Here is a 12,980-nt window from a genome sequence, read left to right as displayed (position 1 = left end):
TCATGGTTCGCTATTTTGAAATAATTTTCAAAATGTGAAGAGTCACCACCAATCATTTAAAGTGCGATTGGGACACCATAAATACCAAGTGATTTTAATAAAACATTTTATTTTTATCAAAATACCAAGTTTTAAGGTCTGCGAAAATCCAAAAATCAGATTCGGGAGTCAGTTACGCGTGGGGAAAGATTAACACCCCCACAAGCGCCCACAAATTGGTACATAGTTGATTACTTTATATTTAAAATCGAAAATTTTGAGTTCGATCTTTATTTAATTTAAAAATCATTACGGATGCAAAGTTGAAAAGGGTATTCGTTTATTAAAGCCGATAACATTCTCCCCCTAGAATAAACACGGGAGATAAGCTATTGTACATGATAACCGAATATTGCCTCGATTTTAAAAATCATGATGCGGTATTTGAAAATGATGTCTACCTATTTCGGGAATCACCAGTAGTCACCCCTGAGCATGCTTGCGAGAGATATACCATTAATTCCCTAATAAGTAAACATTGCCTTAGGTTTAAAAAATAAAATGCAATCAAACAAATTTTTAATCACCCTAATTAAGCTAAGGGTGAATTAAGGCTTTTTTTTCTAGCTTAAAGTAAATTAAAGTTCTAAAAAATGAAGGGTAAAAATATTAAAGACAAATAAAATATATACAAGTACTAAAATTAAAGTTATAAAAAATGAAGGGTAAAAATAAAATAAAATAAAAATAAATTAAAGGACTAAATTGCATAAAATAAAATAAAAGTAGATAAATCAAAAATAAACAGTAACTAAGTTAAAATAAAATAAAACAGAATGATAAAAGTGTAATAAATCAGAAAAGGGAAGTCCAGTGACCAAAATACGAAAACACGAAAAATACAAGGGACTAAAATACGAATAACCCAAAAAATAAAGACAAGCAAGAAAAATGGAAAATGGCAGTTTTGGTCCCTACAGGTGATCAAACGACAAAAATACGCTAAAAGTGGGGGGACTAAAAAGTAATTATACCAAAAATTATAAGGCAAAAAGGGAAATAGGAAAATTATGAAAATAATCCATTCCAATGGCCACTTTGCGAAAAACACAATAAAAGTAGGGGGACTAGAAAGCAATTTCCCTCGAAATTTTTCTATAAATACAAACTTTTTTTTTAAATATAGAGAGAGGCTCTCCCCTATCTCTAGAATCCCAGCCATTGTGCCGCTGTCTGGGCCGTCGCAGATCGCCGCGCCGCCGCCGATGGCCTATGGTTACCAAAATTTATCAGGGGCTCGTCTGGGCTTGGTTTCACATGAAACAACCTCGAACGCCGTGAAAATTACCGATAGCCCCTCGAGTTCCACCTTTCGGATCTCCGCGGTTCGTCGTTGGATCTGGCCTAAATTTTAATATGTTGCTCTTCTCCTCAAGACGCTCATCTTTACCATTCGGATTGGTCGTAGAAAACCTCGGCCGCCGACGAGGCTACGGCCGAATGTATGTTTCCTCTATCTTCTTCTCGATTTCTCTTTTTTGCCTCTGTTTTGCTCAATTGTCGAAAAAAATACGAAAAAAAGCTATGGTTTCAAGTTAGTTTAAAAAACAAAAGAAAATGGTTTCTGGAAAAATTTAATTTATTACTTTCGAATGTATGGGGGTCAACCTCCTCTTTACATTGTTTAGTTCTGAGGTTTTATACTCGTGACACGTAAAATAAAAATAATTGATTTTCTAGTGTTGTTGCTTATTGTTGATGGAGTGAGGAGATTGCTTATTGGTGGTTACAGGACATGGCACAGGTGTTGGAGCAGCATGTGGTAGCGTGAAGTGTTAGTGATGGCTTGGTGGTGGCGTGGAACAGTAACTCTTCTTCCATTGGGGGAAGCCGGTGGTAAAAGTTGAATGGGGGATTGGGTGGCTACCTTAAGGCTTAGGGTTAGACCCGGATCGGGCCAGGTCAGGTTTTGGGCCCTAGGTTGGGTTTGGTTTGGGGCTATCCAGGTTGGGTTCGGTTTGGGCTTTGAGGCCCGGTTATATTTGTAAAGGGTTTGGTTTTGGTTTTGGGCTAGAGGCCTGGTTGTAATTTTGGGGAAGAAATGGTGATTACAGCTGTCCCTCTTTGCTCATTGTTGTGAAGCGGGAATGAAGCAAAGATAATAAAACACCATTTTCTAGCTCAATATATGTTCTTCAAGTTACGGGTTTTTCTCATCAAGATATATCCACTGAAAATGTTTGTCCCTCAAGTGAGGCGTTGTTGATTCGAAATGTTGTGAAGAGATATAAGGTTGAACAAGCTCTTCATTATGAATTCTCTATTGGAAATGTTGGTCCATCGAGTAAGGAGTTGATGATTCGAAATACCATGAATGAGCAAAGGAAATGTTGATCCCTCAAGTGAGGCGTTGCTGATTCGAAGTGCTGTGAATCGAGCGAAGAAAATGTTGATCTCTCAAGTGAGGCTTTACTAATTCGAAGTGTTGTGAATCGAGCAAAGGAAATATTGATCCCTCAAGTGAGGCATTGTTGATTCGAAGTATTGTAAATCGAGCAAAAGAAATGTTAATCCCTCACGTGAGGCGTTGCTGATTCGATGTGTTATGAATAGAGCAAATAAAATGTTAATCCCTCATGTGAGGCGTAGTTTATTTTAAGAAAAACAATCTCAAGTGAGATAAATCTTATGTTTCGAGAGAAACTATCTCAAGTGAGATAAAAAATTTTGTTTCGAGTGAAACTATCTCAATCGAGATGAATCTTGTTTTAAGAAAAACAATCTCAAGTGAGCTAAATCTTCTGTTTCGAGTGAAACTATCTCAAGCGAGATAAAATCTGGTTTTAAGAAAAACAATCTCAAGTGAGATAAATTTTATGTATTAAATGAGACTCCCTCTTGCTGAGGATGTCTTGTTATCTTTTAATCTCATTTTTTACTGAAAGATCTATAAAATGTAGCTAAATGCAACTATCTTGAATGTTCTCATGAGAAGAGAAAGGGTTCTTGAAAAAGACAGTACTTCAAGAGAAATTTTAATGGTACCCTTGTGAGAGGGAAAATTAAAGTTTTCATTGCATAAGATGATGGATGTTTGATGCAAAGATGCAAATTCATATATGAGTAATGCATGGTTTTCTTGATTAATAGCAGTGAAGATGTGCTCAAGAAATCTTGTCTCTTCTTGATATGTTCGCCTTCATTCTCCTCCCACACCAGGGTATACCATTGTATTTCTTTGCGAAAATATGTTTTTCTTGCTCCCTAACATTCAATTATTTGCCCTAACTTCTGACTCTGAATTTCTAAATCTGGGGGACCCTTGTCAATTTCCAAGCTAAACTCTCCAGAGAGATTTTCCTGTTTGAAAATATTTTCTTTCTTTTTATTTTTCAGATTATGGAAAGTTTGTTTAAGAAAAATGTCCTTTTAGGCTCATAATTGAAGCAAATCACAAAATATGAGTTCACTAAATATCAAAAGAAACAACAGCTCTTTTAATATTTCAAAGTTATACCTCTTTGACAAGTGTCAAAATTGATGGGTTGGTTTCATGTTAGCTCCTTAAAGTTTCTAAGGTTTCAGTCATCAAATATGTATTTTGTTTTTCGATCCCTATGAACCTTATGATATGCCCCTCTATTTTGGCTTGACATTTCAATAAAATGCGGATAAAATGGCGTAACCAGCATAATTAATCACTAGACTTTCTAGAACACTTCTATTTTTATTCTCTGAAATCTTTCATTTGTTCAAGCTTCATAAACTTCCCTTAGCAGAGGTAGTGCAAGGACATCAATCTAAAATATAAAATTCCTGAATGCTTGTGTGAAGTCGACTATAACTGGTGTTCCTCAAATCCCATAGTCCATTTTCATCGGAACTCATTATTAGATCAATCTGATTTAATTTTCCATTGTTTGGATAGCTGAATTTAGCTTTATTGTATATATATTATAATCGCCTTCATTGGGCTAATTGAAGGGTTCGTCTTATCACAAGATCTTTGACTTGACAATTACAGTGGAGTAAACACCGAATTGCCGAGTAACCGAGTAATGCATGATTCAAATACAATTTATCATAAAGACAGAGCTTTTGAGTATCCTCTATAACCAATTGCTTTAGCGGAATAGCTCAGCTTTATTGTATAATCTACAGTAATAATAATAATAATTATTAACCTTTTGAGTATTCATATTTAGAATTTTTTAAGCTCATCGAGAAGAACCTGTTATAGTCTAGGTGTCTTTGATGGTCAGGAAATCCCACATTTAGAGTTCAGCTCGCAAACAACTGACCTAAACTAAATTTGTCTACTCCACTATTCCATTTGCGAAGATTATGATCATTATTAAACGTCTTCAACAGAAGTGTAGTCTAGGCAACTTTGTAATGTCATACACAAGTGATGCACCATGTTGTCTGCTCCTATTCATACCTGAATGCCAAGCCTCTTAATCATTTTCTCATGAGAAGAGAATGCTATATTGGCCCCTACAAGAGAAGGATATGGTGTTCGAATGTATCATCTGTGGTAAGGTAAAGGGTTCTTGTTTTATCAGTTTTCAATCTTGTCATTTTGTCAAAGATCTATAACTTTGATTCTTAAAAGAGCTTTTAATCCAGTGAATATTTAAAGAATTTCAAGTTTGAAAATTACTCATTGCTCATAACCTTAGAAGGTAACATTTTATTTAAAATGTTCGATTGTCAAGTTACATAAAAACATTTTAACGACAAGAGAAAGAAAATAAATTCAAATAAGACAATATGTGAGTGCATCAAAAGTTCCTGGTGGCTGCAATGATTTTTATTGGTTTGCATCAGAATGCCCCATCATTCATCGAATATCCAACCCCCTGAATCAAATAAACTCTGAACCTTGAGATTCAATGCCCCATAATTCTTAGTGATGCGCCTTGAACTTCAGACAGTGATAACATCACGTCCATAGCTCTTAATCATTTTTTGGTGCGAATGGGGTGACTTCATCTTACCTCAAAACTTTTATCACAAGATTCGTCACGAGTTACTCTCGAGATATGTGATTAACGCACGTTGAGATGCAATGTATACCATGTAATGTACCATGTATATATACTAATGCAAAAATGAAAAAATGCACATGCAGATGCAAAAGAAGATCCTTGAGAAATCCAGTAAGACCGAGACTTTTTACGCCAAAGAATATCCTCTTGGTTGAGGAGATGTTCCAACTCAATAAGTAGAATAAATTCAATATTATGGAGGAAGTGCAATTATTTCATGCAAATGTCCTATTGAATACCGCGAAGCCTTGCCATTATGATGTGTTTCATTTTGCCAATATAGCCAAAGACATACTTATTCCAAGTATCTGTAGCCTTGGTAAAATTACGGATGGTTTCAGTCATGCTGAGATTACTATTTCAATTGTTGCCAACCATTCTAGAGAAGTTATCGTGTATCAACCATCCCGTAAAATAATGAAAGGGAATGGGTCCAGAAGCTTTTGGAAGACTTCCTAAATGGAGAAGAATTGGGAAGTGATCTGATCTCATACGGATAAGTAATGAACAGTAGCGTCAACATAATTTTCATCCCAATAGCTATTGTATATGAATTGATCCAGACGGACTTGAGAGAGCCCTCTTGACCACGTAAAATCGGGGCCTTGGTAGTGCATATCTCGCAAACAAAATAAAAATGAGTCTTTGGAAAGCTTTGCATGATTTTGTCGAAATAGAGCAGTTTTTCCGGCCAGAGGGGCAGAGGGTGGCGTTGAAGTCGCCAAAGATAATCCAAGGAGAGTGAATTGTAAGGGCAAGACTTATGAGGTGAGGCCATAAGTTCTTCCGACCCAAAACCGAAGGGCTGGCATAGACTGCAGTGGCCAAGAAATAAGAGTTTGTTCCTTTGAGAGAGATATGACAATGTAGAAATTGAAAGTGATGAAGGAGGAAGTCATCCGTTAAAGTATTATACCAAGCAACCTATATTTCACTCGAAAATTTGATAGCTTCAATCCAATAAGAATTTGGGAAATCGAAAGAAGCAATAACTGAATATGTTTGTATACCACTGATTCCAGGTTCAACAAAGACTACCACATCAGGATTATGATCCTTTAGGTATTATTTAGCAGCCATGAGAAAGCGAGAGTATCCGTATCCCTGAACATTCCAACATAATAATTTAAAATCCATAAAACGAGTGGGGATAGAGACATATATCATTCAAGCATTGCTACAGCAAGTTCACTACCCATGTCATGACTAATTGCATCAGGATTGCCACAAATTTGAATTTGGAGGTCCTTGGTCGTAGGGGTAGTTTCAAAATGAGTAATGCTGGTGTTATTTGTTGTATCGGGGGATCTCTCAAGGGTTTATTCGGGTCATTTGTAGTATTCATGAGGATGTTTGGATTAGCATTTTCATCTGTGGTGATGGTTGTATGTTTTTCTTTGTCAAATGAAGGCCCTCTTCAGCTCAACGTTCACAAGTTAGAACTGTTAACTTTCTCCATCTTACGTGATAATATGGGAAAATCCGAAATCTTAAGGTTCATGGGTTTGCGAGGAAGAATTACTCTAGTTTGCTTGGCTTTGGTTTTACCTTTGCCATTGTTGGTCGGTCAAGAAGGAAGATTAGTTGTTGGTTATTTTGATGGCTGTGGAGGTTGAGTTTGAGGGGGTCACAGGTGTTTGCATGCTCATGGTCTCATCAACTATCTTCTTAAAAGATAGGATTAAATCTTGAACCATTGAACATAATTTTCTCAACTTGTTGCTGCTTTCCATTAGCGGTTTTTGTTGGGCGACGAGGTCGACGAGTAGCCACCATCCAATGACCAAAGGCTGCATCAGTGTTGGGAGGACTCTTAGCAGTAGGTTTGGATCTATTGGCTTTAGTAGCATTTTTCGATTGGATGAGATATCAAGATTCTTGATGATGACCATACTTCCCACAATGAAAGCAGATTATAGGTAGAGTTCATACTCTACAATTTGCAAGTTACCATTCATCAGTAATTTAGATATCAGCGGCTTGGAGAGATCAATCCAAATTGCCATACGAGCAAATCTTCTGCGTCTGCCCCATTCGATTTGATAATCCAGTTTAAGGACTGGTCCGACAAACTCGCCAATTTTGGAGATCAGACTTTTTTTATATAACGTCACAGGGAGACCAGGTAATCTAAACCAATCCATCACCGTGCTTGGAAAAGGAGTTGTTGTGGAGAAATTTGATGTCCACGGTTCTACAATAAGGTAGTGTTCGAAAATTGTCTAGGGTCCGTCTGCGAGAGCATGGAGGTAGTTGTCATAGGTACGAAAAGTGACTAGGAAGTAGTCATTCCAATGTCCATCAATTTGATAGCCTGTTTTGGCTTCCATATTTCATTGATTTTTTTATCTCAGAGTAGTATATCCTATTCGTCTCCCTAGGAGTTTGATAACCATCGTTTGATCAAGGCTCTTCTCGGTGAGAGTTTGGATACGTTCGGAAAAGTCAATTGAGACAATACCATCAACAATCGAGCGAGTGAAGTCACCCTCTTGAATCTCAATATCTTTACAGGACGATGCGTTGCTTTTGTTGTTCACCAAGTTTTCAGTCTGGGATGAAGGAGATGGAGCGGGGTTCTGTTGTTCAGACAGTGGTCTACCAAGATCAGATGGATCGTCGTCGATCTGACGATGTTTTCTGGGGGTGGAAATGGCAGGAGCAGGGAACATGCTAGGGCTTTTTTAATATTTTATTTTTATTATTATTTTCAGTCGATTTATCAAATAAATTATCATATTAAATAATTAAAATTTCTTAACTTATTAATTAGCACTAAATCAAATCAAATAATTTTTATTTATTTAATTGAATCCCTTGCCACTTCATGGTTGATGGTAAGTATATTTAAAAAATATAAACTAAATCGATAAAATAATTCTTAGTATTTGAATTATATAATTCTTGATACCTAATTCGAATTAATTGATTAATAAATCATGAAAATGATAACTATATAAAGTATCATTGAATAATTAAAAAGTAATCGATTTATTAATGGGTAAAAAAATATAATTGAATGCTTAGAAAAGAAATTTACCCATAATTGAGTGACAAAGTTACAATTTTATCCCTTCTTTAATCAACGTCCATTGGTATTAAAGCATGCTATAAATAGTTGAAGAAGGCCACACCGTAGAGCTAAAAGCTTGCTTCTTCGCCGGTAAATAAAACTCGTTCTATTCTTTGTTTACTTCACTTCCTCATCAATTTCCAACAAACACCATTTTATTTCTACTTTGAAACTCCACATTTTAAAGTAATTGTTGAAAGAATCAAAGTTTCAACAAAGGAGGAGCAGGCAAGGTAAAGCTTTTTTTGTTTGGTTTAGATAGGGAAATGGAACAAAAGGGGATATTGCTGTCAGCTTTAAGTGTTGGGGTCGGTGTTGGGGTCGGTCTCAGATTAGCTTCAGGGCAAACGTTGAGCAAATGGTCCGGAAAATCTTGTTCAGATGACGGTATTACAGGGGAGCTGATTGAGCAAGAACTCATGAGACTGATTGTTGATGGAAAGCTTAGCAACGTCGCCTTTGATGACTTCCCTTATTACCTTAGGTAAACAAGCCTGCAACGAGTCCTTGTTGATCTTAACTTTATGTATGTATGTATGTATGTATTGGTCAAGACAAAGCTCTATATTAGATTCACAGATTTACTCCTTGTGCTTTGGTTAATGCAGTGATAAAACTTGGTCGTTATTGACGAGTGCCGCATACGTTCAACTCAAACACAGCGATGTTTCTCGGCACACGCGGAACCTTTCGCCTGTCAGCAGGGCTATCTTGCTCTCAGGACCTGCTGGTATGTTACTTGAATTGTTTTCTCTAGTTCTGTATTTGAAAGAGTTAGTTTTTAACCTGATGGATTGCATTTAAATCTTTGTGAAGAACTGTACCAGCAAATGCTTGCCAAGGCTTTGGCGCATTACTTCGAATCGAAGCTACTACTTCTTGACATTACTGATTTTTCTTTCAAGGTAAATAGCCAGAACTTATTGTCTTTCGAGTTTCAATCATGTCGTAGAGTTCTACTTATACGTTCTTTGATTATCTTGCCTACAGATGCAGAGCAAATACGGTTGTACCAAGAGGGAACCTGTAAGTTAAAACAATTTATACCCTCAGAAATGAATTGGTTTAATTCAATCTTACCGATTTCCACCATGGCAACTATGGTTGCATCTTGTGCAGTCTTTCACGAGGTCCATTTCAGAGACGACTTTAGAGCGAATGAACAGCTTGTTCGGTTCCTTTTCACTCCGTTCGTCGAGAGAAGAAACGAGTGGTATTGTTTCCACATGTTAAACATGTTTGTTAACTTAAGAATAGTTGCCTCTTTAGGTTTCATTTTTCAGTTGTTCTTTTGCTGTAGTCTTAGACCAAGATTTTTCTTACAGGCACCTTACATCGACAGGGTAGTTCTAACGATATTATGTCTTCGACCGGTGCTCCCATAAATTCAGGTTACTCTTCATTTATCTTTGCTTCTGTCTCAAAAGCCTTGAGATATGTATGATATGCATTTGATACTCGAATTTCTTGATACATAAGATGTGTAGAAAAGTACTTATATCATGTGTTGCTACTTTTTCGTTTCTTGTAGCATCGAACAAACGGACCGGTTGGTGTTTTGATGAGAAATTTTTTCTACAATCACTTTACAAGGTATGCCACGAACATCAAGTAGATAGTTGGATGATCATTCATGAATGTTACTTCCAGTTTACTTAAATGGTAGTGAATGTCAATGTGATTCTCTTGCAGGTACTGATTTCAGTATCCGATACCGGTTCCATCATCTTATACCTGAGGGACGTCGACAAGCTCCTCCTCCAATCAGAACGCTTATATGATCTGTTCCGAAAGTTTTTAGATAAACTTTCGGGTCCGGTGTTGGTACTTGGTTCCAGGATGTTGGAACCGGAAGATGATTGCAGGGAGGTGGACGAGAGGCTCTCGATATTGTTCCCGTACAATGTCGAGATAAAACCACCCGAAGATGAAAGTCGTCTCGATGGCTGGAAAGCCAAACTGGAAGAGGACAAGAAGACACTCCAAATTCAAGATAACAGAAACCACATTGCTGAGGTGCTTGCAGCGAATGACCTTGAATGTGATGATTTAGTCTCTATCTGTCAAGCAGACACTATGGTATTAAGTAATTATATTCAAGAAATTGTGGTATCAGCAATATCTTATCACTTGATGAACAATAAGGATCCCGAGTACCGAAACGGAAAGCTTGTTATATCATCTGAGAGGTAGCCATTAATTGTTTTTTCATGTTCCTTCTTCACCTTTCTCAAAAATCTGTAATTAGCTTAACATTTGTGTTTTGGCTCTGTTGCAGCTTGTCCCATGGACTCAACATATTCCAGGAAGGAAGTTGTGGGAAAGATACCTTAAAATTGGAGGCAAATGCGGATTCTCGAAAGGTTTATCTCTAATTCTAGCATGAAGGATCGGGTTGACTTTATACATGTGGATTGACCATTTACCCTTCTTTGTTAACCTTAGGAAAATGAAGGTGAAGAGACTGTAAATGAAAAATGTGAACCGAAATCGGACGCTGGTGCTACCGAGAGCAACGGTGAGACCGATAAGTCCGCTCCTGCTATGAAGAAGGATGGAGAGAACCCACCTGCACCAAAAGCTGTAAGTTGATGTTATTTGACAATTAAATGAATGTTACTATTTAGCATATGAACTTCAAGGATATGGATACTTGAAAAACAATGGAAGAATACCGGAAAGATGGCATGATTCATGTATTTGTGTCATTTCATGAAGTGTTTTTTTTTCTTTAGATGTTTCTGTTTCTTCTTACTATCGGTTTAACGCCCTTGCAGGAAGTTCCGCCTGATAATGAGTTCGAGAAAAGAATAAGACCCGAGGTTATCCCTGCAAATGAGATCGGAGTGACATTTGCCGATATCGGTGCTTTGAATGAGACCAAAGAATCACTTCAGGAGCTCGTAATGCTCCCGCTGCGAAGGCCGGATCTCTTCAACGGAGGGCTTCTCAAGCCTTGCAAAGGTATCTTACTCTTCGGCCCTCCTGGAACTGGGAAAACAATGCTTGCAAAAGCCATTGCGAATGAAGCCGGAGCTAGTTTCATTAACGTCTCGATGTCCACCATTACGTCGAAATGGTTCGGAGAAGACGAAAAGAACGTTCGAGCTTTATTTACACTAGCAGCAAAGGTGGCACCGACAATCATTTTTGTGGATGAGGTTGATAGCATGCTGGGGCAGAGGACTAGAGTTGGGGAACACGAGGCAATGAGGAAAATTAAGAATGAGTTCATGACACATTGGGATGGCCTACTGACTAAAGCCGGTGAGCGAATTCTTGTCCTTGCTGCAACCAACAGACCATTTGATCTCGATGAAGCAATAATTAGGCGGTTCGAACGCAGGTATATCTCCACTTTCGATATAACTTGCTGACAGCGAGTATGACCGACCATCTTATCTAACTCATGTGCTTTCCGTTTTTGACCAGAATTATGGTTGGCCTTCCATCCGTTGAGAGCAGGGAAATGATCTTGAGAACTCTAATGGCGAAAGAGAAAGTCGAAAACCTGGACTTCAAGGAGCTTGCAACCATGACAGAGGGATACAGTGGGAGTGATCTCAAGGTTTTTATTCTAACTCATGCCAACATTTATCATCATTAATTCATATTTAACTGTTATAAACTGATGCCATTCGTTACTGGGAGCAGAACTTGTGTGTCACGGCAGCTTATCGCCCTGTTCGAGAATTGATACAGCAGGAGAGGTTGAAAGATCAGGTGACTACTAAATCTCTTTCCGATGCATCGGCTTTCATTCGCCCCCTTTCCCGTTACCAGTAGGTGTAGACATTGGTATCTTACATTTTTTTTCTTCTCATTTTCATCAACTGTGTAGGAAAAGAAGAGGAGAGAAGAAGCAGGCAAAAGCACTGAAAATGTTTCAGAGACAAAAGAAGAGAATAAGGAGGAAAGAGTTATAAATTTGAGGCCTTTAAATATGGAAGACATGAGACAAGCTAAGAATCAGGTAACTTCCAGCCAAATTTTCTTTGTCGTCTCAAAGGATTCAATGACCCTTTTGGTATTTCGACAGTCGCACCCGAGTCCAACGGTCTTTGGACCGTGCTACACCATTACCATGCACCCTTCAATTCTCTTCAGACTCTGATTTCTCTCTTAATGTTCACCTATCTTTAAGATTTGAATACCAAACTTGGTATGAAAAGCATTGGTCCTCGAGCTAATATAACTAAAATTGTTAGCATTAACCGGAAGTTCAGGCAGTGAAATTTGAACCATATGCTTATCTTTGAGTGCTGCAATGTAGGTCGCTGCCAGCTTTGCATCTGAAGGATCGGTAATGGCAGAGTTGAAGCAATGGAATGAACTATATGGAGAAGGAGGTTCAAGGAAGAAACAACAATTAACTTACTTCCTCTAGATTCGTGGAAAGCAAAGGTTGTTTACGAAATCAATACAATAAAACGGTCTTGCCGAAGCAGCCCCTTCAACGGAAACAGAAGCATTCCCACTCCTGGTCACACACGACATAGCATCGAGATCGAAAGCTTGGTATCTGGCATTTGCACATCACGTTTCGAACAGGGTTCTTTGGCAATCAAAATCTTCGTCTATTTTCGCTGTGTTAATGTGAAAGTACGTAGTAAGTATTGGGAAATGCCTAGGGAATATGGGTTTGAGTTCTCTGTGTACTGTTTGACATTTCTGTAGATTAGAGTATAATTATATTGTCTGTTGTAGTATTATGTACGACTATATCGTATAATCTTAATAGAATATTTTATTTTCCTGTTATCACGGATTGCGTTTTCATGCAAATTTACCGATGAAAAGTAAAAATACTGCTATGTTTGATTACATAGGTATCGACACAAAATCGTCCTCTACTGTGTTTTTTTTAACATTCTAAA

At 37.7% G+C, this 12,980-nt stretch overlaps 1 protein-coding gene across 1 annotated transcript; it reads left to right on the top strand.

Annotated features, from left to right (window-relative positions):
- The first annotated feature begins 8,197 nt into the window (after positions 1-8,197).
- LOC120200110 lies at positions 8,198-12,862 on the top strand. Its single transcript, XM_039201022.1, has 16 exons — positions 8,198-8,587; positions 8,712-8,833; positions 8,920-9,008; positions 9,094-9,129; positions 9,223-9,316; positions 9,429-9,494; positions 9,635-9,696; positions 9,796-10,292; positions 10,382-10,466; positions 10,549-10,598; positions 10,638-10,686; positions 10,881-11,449; positions 11,536-11,671; positions 11,758-11,826; positions 11,945-12,076; positions 12,377-12,862. Exons 1-16 carry the CDS (start codon positions 8,370-8,372, stop codon positions 12,488-12,490), a joined length of 2,388 nt encoding a protein of 795 aa, XP_039056953.1. The 5' UTR covers positions 8,198-8,369; the 3' UTR covers positions 12,491-12,862.
- The last annotated feature ends 118 nt before the right edge of the window (positions 12,863-12,980 follow it).

This window comes from Hibiscus syriacus, unplaced genomic scaffold (genome assembly GCF_006381635.1).
Source record: "Hibiscus syriacus cultivar Baekdansim isolate YM2019G1 unplaced genomic scaffold, ASM638163v2 tig00005929_pilon, whole genome shotgun sequence".
Taxonomy (NCBI): domain Eukaryota; kingdom Viridiplantae; phylum Streptophyta; class Magnoliopsida; order Malvales; family Malvaceae; genus Hibiscus; species Hibiscus syriacus.
This window is presented reverse-complemented; position numbering and strand designations above follow the sequence as displayed.

Bases quoted from the DNA above. Each gene is read 5' to 3' on its own strand.
- LOC120200110 (XM_039201022.1), top strand. From the start codon at position 8,370: ATGGAACAAAAGGGGATATTGCTGTCAGCTTTAAGTGTTGGGGTCGGT. The intron at 8,588-8,711 runs GTAAACAAGCCT...TGGTTAATGCAG, and splicing joins GACTTCCCTTATTACCTTAG to TGATAAAACTTGGTCGTTAT. The intron at 8,834-8,919 runs GTATGTTACTTG...ATCTTTGTGAAG, and splicing joins CTTGCTCTCAGGACCTGCTG to AACTGTACCAGCAAATGCTT.